Genomic DNA, 14,716 nt, shown 5'->3' with positions numbered 1-14,716 from the left:
TCCTGCCTTGTGGCTGTAGAGAGGAGGGTGTTATGGAGCGTCTCTGCTCAGCCGGTACTTGCAGCTCGCTCCCTGAGGTTACAGTCCCCTGCTCCCCTCTGTTGTGTAAGCAGCAGTGTATGTAGCGAGGCTGGGGGTGATCTCAGTGCTTCTCTTAGCTGAGATCACAGGGACATTTTCTAGGATGTGTTCAGACCTGTCTAGCTACCAACAGTGCGACAGATCAGAGCATTTCAGAGGGAGCTGGGGGTCAAAGCATCGCCTTCTGCAAGGAACTAAGGAAGTGCTAACCCATCAGTGCTGGAATAAAGATAGATGGGATCGAAAAACCCAGACCTCGACACCCGCAAGACTTTGGTTGCTTGCAAGCCAGATCTGTTTTTGTGGGTTTAGGCTGTCTCTAGAGAGATGTCATTGCTGCTCAGAGGGCAAAGCAACGGGATCGGATGGTTCTGAAAGGTTACAGTTTGTTGGTCTAATACTGAAACTGACACTTTCTTAGTCAGAAAACAGAACCTTTGCGGGTGGGGAGCGAGAGGGGGCTGGGAACGAACCCTCAACTTCTGCTAAAAGCTGCTGTGGTGTTTCACTTTGCACAGAATCAGAAGAGTAAAGTGATCCCAGAAGGACAAGCGAAGCGTGGTGCTCCTGCACACTGGAATTCCAGAGGGACACAGACTATGAGTTCCAGGTGCGAGCCAAGCCCCGGCCTGGCTCTGGACTACCTTGGGGTTTGGAGTGAATGGAGTCCCCTGCTAACCTGAAAACTGAACCTGAGGGTAAACAGAGCATCAGCCTTTCTTTGCCTTCCTGTCCTTGCTGCATCCTCCCCTGTCTGATGTTAGCGAACAGTTCCAGAACTGTAGTTTATTAAAACAGGAGCCAGGACCATGGCTGCAGAGTTACAGCACAAAGCTCAGCCCATTGGGTTGTTCAGCCCTGGTCCTCTGAGACTCACTGCCCTGGGTTTTAACATGCAGGTAGAACATACCTCGGGAGGCACCATCACCTGAAGACAGAGCAGTGAGGGCTATTACCAGTTCTCTTTAAATGCTGGCCTTCCAGGATCCTGCTTGCTGATCATTTTCAGAAATCGGGACAGTCTGGGATGAGCAGGTTCCATTCCTGGAGTTCAGGGTCCCACATTCAGATCTGGGTGTTGGGTTCGGGGAGCCTGCTTTCAGATTTGAGTTCAGGGCTCTGACTTTTATGACTGGGGAGTTTATATCCAGCTTTGACACTGAGGTTTGGTACAGCGATCTGGCATTCACATCATACAGCATGTGATTCTGACTCATGCATAGAGCTCATGCCAGTGCACTAAGCAAGATAGGTAGCATATTTGGCCAAGTGGGTAGAGGGTGCTTCCACCAGTGCCTTGGGGGAGTATTTCCTCAAGTTGTGCAGGGGGAGGGACTAGGGCTATTGGCTACTGGCAAAGGACTTCCACCTGCCGGAGCTGGGCTCTCCCCTGAGGCATATGCCAAGGGTGCTTTCTGCTCTGTGTTGTAGGTTTATGTTGTAGCTCAGTCCATATGATGTCTTTGTGTCCCTCCCCCTGCACCCCAGGCCATTTGCCTGCCTCATCATCCAGGCCCCCTTTCCTTGCCTACTTCTGAAGCCCATGGAAGGTGTCCCAGGGAGGTGCTAATCAGACACAGCTGACCAATACCAGAACAGGGATCCTTGGCACACAGAGCTGCACATTGAGTCCTGTGTCTCCTAACAGAAAGTGATCCAAGAAAGTGTGATGTAACTCTGCCAAAGCTGTGGACAAACAGCCCAGACTGCAATCAGATGCTGTGCTGCCCATACCCCTGCCATGGGAGCAATACCATCTGGGCTCCCAAGGAGGAAAAGAAATGCCTGACCCCAGCTCCAGAGAGCTGGGCCACCGGCCAGCACCTCAGAGCCCATAGGAAAAGAGTTGGAGTGTAGAGATCCCAGTGCTTTTCCACCCCTCTGTCCTTGACTTCTCCTGCTTTCTCTGGTATCTTTAGACAGAAGCCGAAATGCAGGGTAAGAACTGACTAATCCCACTTGGTTCTCCCTTAGAGAGCCCAGGAGTCCGATGGCTGGTGTCGCTGCTCGCCTTTGCTCTGGTTGCTGTCTCCATCACAGTCTTTCTGGCCAGACACCAGAGGTAAGAACACACAGGGGGTGCTGGGAAATACTCTGCTCGGCATCTGCTCTATGTGACCGCCCAGTCCCAAGGTTTCTGACCCTTGTCAGTCCAAGTCAGCAGTTAACCAGCGACTGTTTGCACAGCGCTGTTCCTCTTCCCAGGAGGAGGGGAGGGGACTCCACTTTCATTAGTATCCCACCATGAAAGGCACAAAGACTCAGCCCTCTACTATGATCTCCTGGGTGAATAGGACTGGGGCAGTGCTTGGTGGGCTCACAGCCCTGTCTGTGCCCACAGCACGGCCCTTCCCAGAGACATCTGCTGCTGCCTGGGGCAAGCTAGCTCCGGGGCCTCTGTTGTTAGCATGCTGACTCCTCGCCCTCTCCTTTCTGGGGGGACTCTGCCCTCTAGTGGAGCGCTGCTTCCAGTGACGCTCTCGTGGGCTGGACTTTTCTCCTGCCCTTCTGAACTGGGAGCACAGCTAATTACTGCTTGTGTGAAAGCCACAGCGCCTGGGGCGAGGTGAGATAGAGTCTCTAATGATCCAGACGGGGGCACCTGGGAGCAGAACCCAGACCGGGCAAAGTGCACCTGCTCCAAGCTCTTACGAACTCCCACCTCAGGCTGGGTGAAGGAAGGGTCCCTGGGGTTTGTAGCCTCCGGGGAGCCTGGGCACTGGGCATTTCCGGGCCTGGGAGACATGTGTAGGGTTGGGGGGGCAAGGACCACAAAATTCTGCGGCAGAAGCTGGGAGCCTTTTTTCAAGACAAGCCTGGGACCTGAGCATTTCAGGAGGGGGTGCTGAGCATTTTGGGAAGCAGGGCTCCTGGCTCACATTTTTGTTGGGCAGAGCCTGGAGATCACGCCAGTCGAAAACTCCATTAGCCTGGTCCATCCTGATATATAGGAGGCTGGAGCATTATCCCGAGGGCAGATCCGTCCATTTTCTTAGCAGAACCCACTCAAGGGGAATTAGGCTCCCAACAAGGCCTGGGCAGGCGACTCCAACTGCTCAATCCCAGATGCTTTGGCTTTGGACTGTGAAACATGCCTGACACTGAATCCTTGCTCTTGCTTTCTCTTCCAGCATATGGAAAAAGCTGGGGGTTTTCGTCCCAGATCCGCTCCCTTTTTCAACCACTATATGTGGTACACAACGGAGATTTCAAGGTATAAATGGAACAAATCACGTCCACAAGCAAAGGGGCACACGGCAGAATTAAAACAAATGGCCCAGCTCCTTCACTCAGGCTGGGGCTTTCCAGAGGAAGCAATGGGAGGAGGAGTCTATTGCAAGAGAATGTCAAGTGACACTTGGGTGCAGGTTTGAATTTACCAGTGTGTCTGCCTGTGGAAAGAGCAGGCCTGCTGGCCAGCTTTGGGGGTTATGGAGAGAATAATTTGGGGGAGTCTTTAGCTCTGCACTTTCATTTTCAGTCTTCAAATTCTTGGCCACTTTGTCATTGTACCCCCGTGGAGCACCTTTTACTGCAGTAACACAGCAGATTCACTCACAACCCTTGGGGAGCTAAACCAGCTCTGCACAGCCTCTCCCTGCTGCTTTGTGTTTGGGCCTCTATGTTTGCACTGCACCGGAATATGGCTCTTGTGCTGCACCTTAATATCATAAAGATGTTACACCCACGACATAGCTGGCCAAGCTCTCTCTTGTATACCCAGTAGCCATCTGAGTGCTCTATGAGGTGCAGTCTAGGACCATTCTCATTCCAGTCTTCTGCTTATGCCAGGAACCCAGTGTTAGCCCTTGCAATCCCCTCTAGGAGATCTTTTAATCCAGAGACTGGTTGTAGGTAACAGCCTGGAAACATGGTTAGACCTGGAGGGGTAAATAACCAGCCCAGTAACATTCATCAAGCTGCAGCTATCTCTGAGTTAGGCGCGTATCCTTCTGAAGTCATAAGAACATAAGAACGACCATACTGGGTCAGACCAAATGTCCATCTAGCCCAGTATCCTGTCTTCCCACAGTGGCCTATGCCAGGTGCCCCAGAGGGAATGAACAGAACAGGGAATCACCAAGTGATCCATCCCCTGTCGCCCATTCCCAGCTTCTGGCAAACAGAAGCTAGGGACACCATTCCTGCCCATCCTGGCTAATAGCCATCGATGGACCTACCCTCCATGAACTTATCTAGTTCTTTTTTGAACCCTGTTGTAGTCTTGGCCTTCACAACATCCTCTGGCAAAGAGTTCCACAGGCTGACTGTGAAGAAATACTTCCTTTTGTTTGTTTTAAACCTGCTGCCTGTTAATTTCATTTGTTGCCCCCTAGTTCTTGTGTTATGAGAAGGGGTAAATAACACTTCCTTATTTACTTTCTCCACACCCGTCATTATTTTATAGACCTCAATCATATCCCCCCTCAGTCGTCTCTCTTCCAAGCTGACAAGTCTCAGTCTTATTAATCTTTCCTCATACTGAAGCCGTTCCACACCCCTAATCATTTTTGTTGCCCTTTTCTGAACCTTTTCCAATTCCAATATATCTTTTTTTGAGATGGGGTGACCACATCTGCACACAGTATTCAAGATGTGGGTGTACCATGGATTTATATAGGGGCAATATGATATTATCTGTCTTAGTCAGTAACTTTATCTAGTTACCCTGATTCTCTTTTCACTTAAAAACAGCCAAACTCTTTTTTACTTTAATCCTTAATGTTTCCCTCTCTGGCTAAATGGCATGCAAAGAGCAGGGTTCACAATGGAATTCTGATGGACTTTAAAGTGAGGGGAAAAAACTGTGAATTCCAAGTGTGCTTTTCAGTGTTTGGTTCAGAGGGGACCCTGCCATACAATGGATGAATGGGGATAATGCCAGTGTCCGAATACAGATTTCACATTACCTCATCTTCCTTCACAAAACCTATTGTTAAAGCAGGTCTTATTAGAGGCACTTCAAAAGCTAGTTCTTGTTTCTGTTTCTTCTCTGACCCTCTTGGGAGAAACACCAGCTGCGCCCTAATGTAGAGACTTTAGCCAGGTGCCCAAAGAGACTGTTGGTTAAAAGGGTAAAGTTTCATATTTTCTGCTCATGGGTTCATGCAGAACAAAATAAAACATGCCTCCCACTTCAGTGCCCCTCCCAGCTCCCCTTCTGCTCTCTGCTCCCTTCTTCCATTTCCACCTTCTTCCCTTCTTGCACCTCCATGAAACTTACCAAGCCTTTCACACTCCTCTGACCTCACTTATTGCTGAGGGGTTTGAAACACGTTTCTTTATTCCTGGGTGTTTCTCCCCAAGGCTGACCAGCCATGGCATCTACACCGGGGACTTTGCCATCTTGTTGCTCTCATTGCAGTCATTCTGATGCCTCAGCATAAACTGCTTTCCCTGCACATGACCCTGCCTTTACTGCATAATAGTTGAGTGGTTACCCAAGCCCTAAATCCAAGCAGCAGCTGACTCCCACAACGAGTTCCCAGTTTTGCACCATGAGATGCTAGCTCAGAATTGCAGAAAATTACAATATATAAAAAATGGACTAGAATAGTATACTGAAAATATTATAATGCCATCCCATAAATGAATGGTAGGTCTGCACCTGGCACACCATGTGCTGTGTGGTCACAGCATTTCCAAAAGAACATAGTAAAAATAGAACGTGTTAGGAGACAAAGAAGTAAATTGATTACAAGCCTTGAGACAGTGTGTATCATGAGAGACTGAAAAGATTGGTGTAATTAGTTCGGAGGAACCAAAGAAGAAGGGACTTGACAGAGGTATACAAAATACTGCCTGGTCTAGAGGAGAATCACTGCACACTCCCGTTCACCCTCTCTCATAACACAAGAGCAAAGGGACCTTCAAGGACAATGAAAGGCAACACACTTAGAATTGATAAAGGAAGCATTTTTTATGTAAGTCATAATAAATATGTGGAATTTACTGCCACAAGATATCATTGAGGCCAAGGGCTTAGCAGGACTCTAAAAGGACCGGCTGTGTATCTGTCGAAAAGCGCGTGCACAGTTACAGTAGAGAAGATAAACAATATAAATTTATATCTCCCATTTCAGGACATAAGCCAGCTCAGCTCTCTGACAGGGTAAAGAAGAAACTCCCTCTCAGCAGTGTGAGGCTGCTGAGGTCTCTTACTAACTCCCAGAAAGGGACCTTCAAGTGCTGCAACATCCCGCCCCCCTGGTGCTCTTAGCCCAGGGGTGGGTGCCCTTAGCCCAGGGGTGGATTAAAATGGCTCGTGGGCAGATCTGGCCCACCAGCCATTTTAATTCGGCCCTCAAGCTCCTGCTGGTGAGCGGGGTCTGGGGCTTGTTCCACTCCAGCCAGAGAGCAGGGTTGAGAGCCGCTCCACGCGGCTCCTGGAAGCAGCGCCACGGCCCCACTCCAGCTCCTTCACATAGGGGCAGCCAGGGGGCTCTGCTCTGCATGCTTCCCCCACTCCAAGCGCTGCCCCCGCAGCTCCCATTGGCTGAGAATTGCGGCCACCGGGAGCTGCAAGGGCAGTGCCTGCAGACGGGGTAGCGTTCAGAGCCACCTGGCTATGCCTCCACATAGGAGCTGGAGAAGGGACATGCCACTGCTTCCGGGAGCTCCTTGAGGTAAGCGCTGCCCAGAGCCTTCACCCCTGAGCCTCCTTCCATGCCCCAAACCTCTGCCCCAGCCCTGATCCCCCTCCTGCCCTCCGAACCCCTCGATCCCAGCCCGGAGCACCCTCCTGCACCCCAAACCTCTCATCCCCAGCCCCACCCCAGAGCCAGTACCCCCAGCCGGAGCCCTCACCCCCCTGCCCCAGCCCTGATCCCCCTCCCACCCTTTAAACCCCTCTATCCCAGCCTGGAGCACCCTCCTGCACCCCAAACCTCTCCTCCCCAGCCCCACCCCAGAGTCCGCACCCCTAGCCAGAGCCATCAGCCCCTCCTGCACCCCAACCCTAATTTTGTAAGCATTCATGGCCCGCCATACAATTTCTATTCCTAGGTGTGGCCCTCGGGCCAAAAGGTTTGCCCACCCCTGCCTTAGCCAGAGGCTGAGCCAAGTCAGACGAGAGCCTGGAGCTAATCCCAGCCCTGGTTCCGAGGTAACTCAGGGAGGCAATGCCAGCTGGGAGCTCAGCAAGGGCAGCCAGGTCTACTTACTACCCTGAAAGGAGGGGGCAAGGCAGGGGCCGTGCTGACCAGCCACTGAGGTAGGGCCGGTTGGGGAAGCAGAGGGGCGGTCTTGGGGGAACTGTGCTTTCCTGGTCGTTGCATGGAAGGAATGTACATTTGGAGATGTTTGCTGATTTGGTGTCAGTTTGGGTTAAACCAGCATCCCTGAGATAACCCCCACCCCATAGGCGACAGGTGTTCAAACTGCAGTGATTCTTTCATTGTCTTCAGCAGCCCTGCCCTGAGCATTGCTCATCCCAAAGGATGTCTCAGCGCTCTGGACAGAGGTCACTTCCTGCTCTGAGGTAGAAAGTGACAGCCATTCTCCATCGGACTGGACAGAGGATTTTGCCCACTCTGTTCCTCGTTAGGCTGCTGAGAGGGAATGAAAGGTCATTCATTTCTAAAATGGTGAAGCTGAGAAACTTCTGGGAAATTAATAAAGTTGCAGAATAAAGCAACAGTCGCCCACACAGTTATCAGCCGCAGCACGAAATGCACAGACAAGGGCGCTACAGAGGATGTGGTGACCTTGCTAACACCTGAACAGGGACTTTATTACCAGCTGGCAAAAAACAACTGTTCTAGGACATATTCAACCACAGTCTGTCTGCACAAAACCAGGCAGCTGAGGTATTCCTCTTGCAAATAAGCTGGAAATTCTCTACAGGGAGCACTGAGGGAAAAGGCAGTCAGAGCACAACACTCCGTAGACTTGTCCCTTCTCAGGTGCTTTGGAGTCTTGGTAGCAGCTGTGGGTAGTGAGTGCGGAGAGTGTGAGGGTCAGTTATGGCTTTGTTTTCACCTACTCTTTACTTTGTGAACATTCCTCCTTAGCTCTCTGCTCTCCCCAGGCATAGGCTTAGCCCAGAGAGGGCTCAGGGCTGGTTGTTGTCTTTTATTAATTATTATTTTTAATTCAATGCAAATCTGGTCAGTAATTTCTGAGTTATGGAAGAACGAAAAATACCAACTCCAAAGCTGTTCTGTTTACAGACGGTGGAATCCTAGCACCTTTGGCTCTCTAGGCCAGCGGTTCTCAAACTGGGGGGTCCGGACCCCTCAGGGGGTCGTGAGATTATTACATGGGGGGTTGCGAGCGGTCAGCCTCCACTCCAAACCCCACTTTGCCTCCAGCATTTATAATGATGCTAAATATATTTAAAAGTGTTTTTAATTCATAAGGGGGGGTCGCACTCAGAGGCTTGCTGTATGAAAGGGTTCACCAGTACAAAAGTTTGAGAACCACTGTTCTAGGCCCATTTATTCCATCACGATTCCCATACCAGCCCCGTACAGAGCTGGTGGAATGAAGGGTGTCTCCATTTTTGTCTGTGGATGTGCCTGGCATACTCTAGTCCTGGATCTGGCTGGCAGGGAATCATAGAATCATAGAATATCAGGGTTGGAAGGGACCTCAGGACGTCATCTAGTCCAACCCCCTGCTCAAAGCAGGACCGATCCCCGACTAAATCATCCCAGCCAGGGCTCTGTCAAGCCTGACCTTAAAAACTTCTAGGGAAGGAGATTCCACCACCTCTCTAGGTAACGCATTTCAGTGTTTCACCACCCTCACCGTGAAAAAGTTTTTCCTAATATCCAACCTAAACCTCCCCCACTGCAACTTGAGACCATTACTCCTTGTTCTGTCATCTGCTACCACTGAGAACAGTCTAGAGCCATCCTCTTTGGAACCCCCTTTCAGGTAGTTGAAAGCAGCTATCAAATCCCCCCTCATTCTTCTCTTCTGAAGACTAAATATCCCCAGTTCCCTCAGCCTCTCCTCATAAGTCATGTGTTCCAGTCCCCTAATAATTTTTGTTGCCCTCCGCTGGACTCTTTCCAATTTTTCCACATCCTTCCTGTAGTGTGGGGCCCAAAACTTGACACAGTACTCCAGATGAGGCCTCACCAATGTCGAATAGAGGGGAACGATCACGTCCCTCGATCTGCTGGCAATGCCCCTACGTATACATCCCAAAATGCCATTGGCCTTCTTGGCAACAAGGGCACACTGTTGACTCATATCCAACTTCTCGTCCACTGTAACCCCTAGGTCCTTTTCTGCAGAACTGCTGCCGAGCCACTCGGCCCCTAGTCTGTAGCGGTGCATGGGATTCTTCCATCCTAAGTGCAGGACTCTGCACTTGTCCTTGTTGAACCTCATCAGATTTCTTTTGGCCCAATCCTCCAATTTGTCTAGGTCCCTCTGTATCCTATCCCTACCCTCCAGCGTATCTACCTCTCCTCCCAGTTTAGTGTCATCTGCAAACTTGCTGAGGGTGCAATCCACGCCATCCTCCAGATCATTTATGAAGATACTGAACAAAACCGGCCCCAGGACCGACCCTTCGGGCACTCCGCTAGATACCGGCTGCCAACTAGACGTGGGGCCATTGATCACCACCCATTGAGCCCAACGATCTAGCCAGCTTTCTATCCACCTTATAGTCCATTCATCCAGCCCATATTTCTTTAACTTGCTGGCAAGAATACTGTGGGAGACCGTGTCAAAAGTGATTCCCATTATTAAGTGCAGACAGCATTGTTAGAGAACATATTGCAAGAAATACAGACAGAGATGAAAGCAGAGTAGTATTGCTTACTAGTTATTTCGTACAATTTTGTTGTACTCTGAGTGGAACTGGACCCTTGGGAGAAGGAGTGAGAGATAGCAGGCAAGCAGCAAATACATTCTGCCTGTTTAACTCCAAGAAAAGGGATTTGCGCTTTTTTTGTAAACAGCCTTTTGCACTGTCTAAGCACCTTCCCATTCCTACCCTTTACAGCTCAGAGACAGCCAGGGTTAAAAATCAATTAATCAACATAAACCTTATGATTGCAGCTTTAAATGTATGTTTTCCATGTCACGTGTGAGACGGTAACAAGCAGTATTCCAAACCTGACCCCCAACATTTCGCTGCTCTGTCTAGTTAGACTGAGAGCAATTTGGAGCAGGGACTGTGTTTGTCTAGATGTCTGTAGAGCACCCAGCACAGTTTGTGCACTTCTGCAATATAAATGATTGATATTAATTAGTACAGGGCCATTGGAACAACATCTGGTTTTAGCTAGGGCTTGTCTTCACTACCGCGCTGACACTAGGCCGCCAGGAAAGTATTCGTCCGTCAGTGTAATTACTCCACCACAGCAAGAGGCGGAAGCTATGTTGGTGGGAGCGCCTTTCCCACTGGCATAGTGTGGTGTGGACACCAGTTTAAGTCGATGTAACATGCATCGCTCAGGGGGGTAGTTTTTTAACACCCCTGAGCAACGTAAGTTACATCGACCTTAGCAGTGTAGACAAGCCCCTAGAGTTTCAAAGAGAATTAGAGGATTCAGCCAGGAGTGACGGCTGAGAAATAAAGACAATGAAGTATTTATTCTTCTTTGGGCCGTGCCCAACAACCATGAGGGCTCCCCTCCCCCCGACTTCAGACAGATATGTCCCAGCCCCTAGGTGCTTATGGGCTAAATCATAATGTACATAGGACATGACAAGTGAGGGTGAGAACAGAGCAGAGGGGGATGTACTGGGGCTGGGCAGGTCACACAAAGAAACTCGGATTATGTACACTCCTAACAGAGCAGAGGCCAGGGCAGTGCTGCAGCAAACGGGGTTTGGGGCGTTCTAGACATAGGGGGCAGCATAGCAAGCACGCAAAGCCGTGTGTGAGAGGATGACAGAGAGCAGTAAGGCTGGGCTTGCTGGGTTGGATGCAGCGGGAGGCAGGGTCCGGTAAAGGGGTAGGGGCTGTGTGATGAGGGAGCAAAGGCTAGGCTAGGAGCTTGACCAGAACAATCAGAGTACAAAGGCAGGGACACACTCCAAGCTTGAAGGGCAAGTACAAAACAATGAAATGAAGAGCTAGATAAAACTACCTAATTGAATTGACTTACAGATAATTCTCCTGCAGCTGCTGGGCCTGGCAATAATGCCGTGGAAATTCTTGCCATTCCTGGTTGGTTAGAGTCCGATTTCCCTCTGAAAAACAATTCAGTTCCTTGGGTAGCCGCAAGTCTCAGCCCCGCCGCCACCTCATACCACCCCTGCCCATAGGCAATGCGATTTGCTAGCTGCTGGCCACCACTGAGTGCAGCGCTAATAATCTCTCTCCTTGTGTCTCTGTGCAGAAATGGGTTGGTGCATCCTGTACCAAAGCAACACTGGATTTCTTTGAGTGGGGAATTGTCCTTCCAGAAGTTTTAGAAGTTTACAGCAAACACCTTTCCCACAACACTGCAGCTGAGGAGCTGAAAGAACTCAATAAAGATCACCCTCGCGAGACTTGCATGTCTTGCCTGGCCATGCACGGTCAGGACAGCCAGTCCCATCTGTCCAGTTTGAATAGTAGCAGTGGGACACAGGACCAGTCATATGGTCATCTCTCTATTGACACAGTAACTGTGGCTGATGAATTTACACCTTGTTACTCACAATGCAACTGTAACAATGCTCACCGGGATCATGAACATCTGGATGCTGATGGAGAGGATGGCTACCCCAAGGTTAATCTTGACGGTGACAACAGTGAAATTTCCAGCAGTTTGCCTCTGGCTGCCCTGAGTGCACAAGATAACATAATTTCCTCTGGCTCTGTGTCTATGGAACCCTCATGGAGGAGTGCAAGTCCCTCGGTGCATCGCCCAATGGCTGAGGCCCTGGGAGGAGGGATGGGGAGTATTTTAGAGGCCCTCTGCCTGCATCATGAGCAGTGGGATTTAGAAAGTCCAGCTTCTCTGCCTTCTCCAGATGGTGAAAGTGTTTCCTATAGCGATGGCCCTTATGACTTTTTCTCTCCTAATACACGAACTGGTGATGGTTACCCAGCAATATGCATAGATTTAGACACCATTGACAGTGGATTTGTGGACTCAGATTGTGGGAGTCCAATCGAGTGTGAATTTGAGAAAAGCAGTCAGACCAATTCAGGCTGTACTTCTGGATCCATCACACTCGAAAATGAAGGAGAGGACTTCCCGCGGAGTTACGTCAAACAGTGGGTCTCCTGTCGCTCTGCCACGCTGCCCAGTGGGACGCAGACAAACTAAGGACTCATGCTGCTTGCCATTTCCAAGCCTAGGCACTAATACAGGAGCCCAGAAAACCTATGCAGCACAACACGAACAGAACAAAATGCTTAGTGCTGAGTGCAAGCAGCCTGTATTGCATGCAACTGAAACGAGCAGCTGCACAGAAATTTGCCTTTTCCTGCTGGTATACACTCTAGGTTCATGTCACATCAAATCTGACATGATCAACTTTTTGACAGCTTCGCTGGTCAGAGTGGTGCACACGGAGCCATGGAATTTCATTTCTTCCATGCAGGAAAGGCAGCCGCACCCTGGGAATGGACCTTGAGCTTGGGGAAATGCACAAGATTTTGAAGCCATGTTTATAAACAGAGTATGAAACTTTCAAATGACTCGCTCTCTCTAGTGGCACTTGGCCTGAGGGTTTGGTGGCATTTAGAGCTTTTGTAAGCATCATCACGCAAATTTTAGTGTGCAAGAAACTGAACAGAACTCAAGTTTCACGGCTAAGTTCCAGTCAGGCTTGACAGTATATTCTGCAGACCAGAATCTTACTCCTTCATTCTTTGAACCTACATCTTAATGTAATAGTTTCTCAGCAAAGCTACACCTTCCAACTCCAGACAAATTCTCACCACTTTCGGGGCTGCCGCTTTAAGCAACATCTTTAAAAATACCTTCTAAGCACGTTAATTATAGCATTGTAGTGGCTTGTAGATTTATGCAAGAAATGCAGGGACTATGTGTCTGTCTGTGTGTCTGTCTGTCTGTCTATAATGAAGCCCTGACCCAGGCCTTTGGGCACTACTGCAGTACAACTCTTCAACAGTACTAAACCTGGACTGTTCCTGCTTGTAATAGAGCCACTCGTGACACATGCACTGGGATCAGGAAAACATTTGCCTCTGGCTGTTTTGTGACTGCATTTTGTTATTTAGGACAACTGCATTGTAAAGTTAATATAATATTGTTAGTGAGTGTAAGGGCCCAAGCCTGCAGTCTGCTGCATTTCCAGTATAATAATCCTGTTCTGTCTGTGATACAAATAAACTCCTCCTGCCCCCGTCTATCCCTCCTGTTCCCTGGGATTCCTGCAGCATCACCAGTTCTCCTAGGAGAGATCAGGCATCATCCAGTGGGCAGCATCATTCACCATTCACAAGCACAGAGTAAAGGATCAGTGATCCAGGGTCAGGAGGAGACCTGTTCTGGGCATGCAGAGTATCTCTGAGCCAGCAGGGAACCTCTGGCCCAGGGGCAGCATGCCTGGGCCTCTGTTTGTAGGAAGTGTCCTCCCTGCAAAATCTTCAGGTTGGCTTGCTCATCAAGATGCAGAGAGCAAGGAGAGCCCTGGCCATGCCGTCTTCAGGCTCACCCCTGGCATTCCTCCCCGAATTCTGGAATTGTATCAAGCCAGGTTTAGAGGCAACGTAATGTCTGCCTTATGCCCCTGGATGTAGCCCTGGACTTCCCGGCAGAGCCTCCTCCTCTCCAGGCTCAGCCCCTCTGCTGGACACAGCCCCCTCTTGGCACAGCTCCTCTGGCCTCATCTGTCTATATCCCCATGTGCAGCCTCCAGGGCCCCACTGCCCCCTCTGGTAGGGCGACCAGACAACAAGTGTGAAAAATTGGGACGGGGGTGGAGGGGGTAATAGGAGCCTATATAAGAAAAAGACCCAAAAATCGGGACTGTCCCTATAAAATCAGGACATCTGGTCACCCTGCTCTCTGGCCCTAACTCCCTCCCCTCTGCAGCTCTGCTCCCCTCCTTGGGTATGTCTACACTACCCGCCGGATAAGTGGGCAGTGATCGATCCAGCGGGGGTTGATTTATCGCATCTAGTCTAGATGCGATAAATCGACCCCCGCGCGCTCTCCCGTCGACTCCTGTACTCCAGCGCTGCGAGAGGCGCAGGCAGACTCGATAGGGGAGTGGCGGCCGTCGACTACCGCAGTGAAGACACCGCGGTGAGTAGCTCTAAGTACGTCGACTTCAGCTACGCTATTCACGGAGCTGAAGTTGCGTAACTTAGATCGAGCCCCCCCAGTGTAGACCAGGGCCTTGTCTGCCTCGGTCTGTGGGGACATGTTGCAGCCCCCTCAGGTGCTGTAGGCGTGCTAACCCCCATGCCCTCGCGGGGGCAGCAGAGGAGCACATAGGCTTGCTCCATCTCTTGCTGCTCAGCCGGAGACTTTCAGCACCTAGTTCGCTCTGAGGTATTAGACCTTTCTGACCTGACCCTGCACAGGCCCAGGGAGGGAAGTCCATGCAGAGATAAGACATGTAAGATCTGCAAAGAGGGGCTTCCCACTACAGGCCCCCTCTGCCACAGCATCACCAACCCTAAGTGTCAAAAGTTACAAACTAGGCCCCAAACAAGCATGCGATTTTTACAAACAATAAATTCCAGGTTCTTATTTCTTAC

At 50.2% G+C, this 14,716-nt stretch overlaps 1 protein-coding gene across 1 annotated transcript in view; it reads left to right on the top strand.

Annotated features, from left to right (window-relative positions):
• IL21R (interleukin 21 receptor) overlaps nucleotides 1-13,357 on the top strand; it is a 33,375-nt gene extending 20,018 nt beyond the window's left edge. Inside the window, 9 exon segments of the mRNA XM_007063676.4 lie at nucleotides 600-626; nucleotides 628-651; nucleotides 653-718; nucleotides 720-744; nucleotides 747-779; nucleotides 2,056-2,143; nucleotides 3,213-3,254; nucleotides 3,256-3,295; nucleotides 11,391-13,357. Of these exon segments, the coding sequence (XP_007063738.3) occupies nucleotides 600-626; nucleotides 628-651; nucleotides 653-718; nucleotides 720-744; nucleotides 747-779; nucleotides 2,056-2,143; nucleotides 3,213-3,254; nucleotides 3,256-3,295; nucleotides 11,391-12,308 (1,263 nt within the window). The 3' untranslated portion in view covers nucleotides 12,309-13,357.
• Nucleotides 13,358-14,716: the final 1,359 nt, after the last annotated feature.

This window comes from Chelonia mydas, chromosome 10 (genome assembly GCF_015237465.2).
Source record: "Chelonia mydas isolate rCheMyd1 chromosome 10, rCheMyd1.pri.v2, whole genome shotgun sequence".
Lineage (NCBI taxonomy): Eukaryota > Metazoa > Chordata > Testudines > Cheloniidae > Chelonia > Chelonia mydas.
The sequence above is the reverse complement of the archived record's forward strand: the minus strand, read 5'-3'. Positions and strand labels throughout refer to the sequence as shown.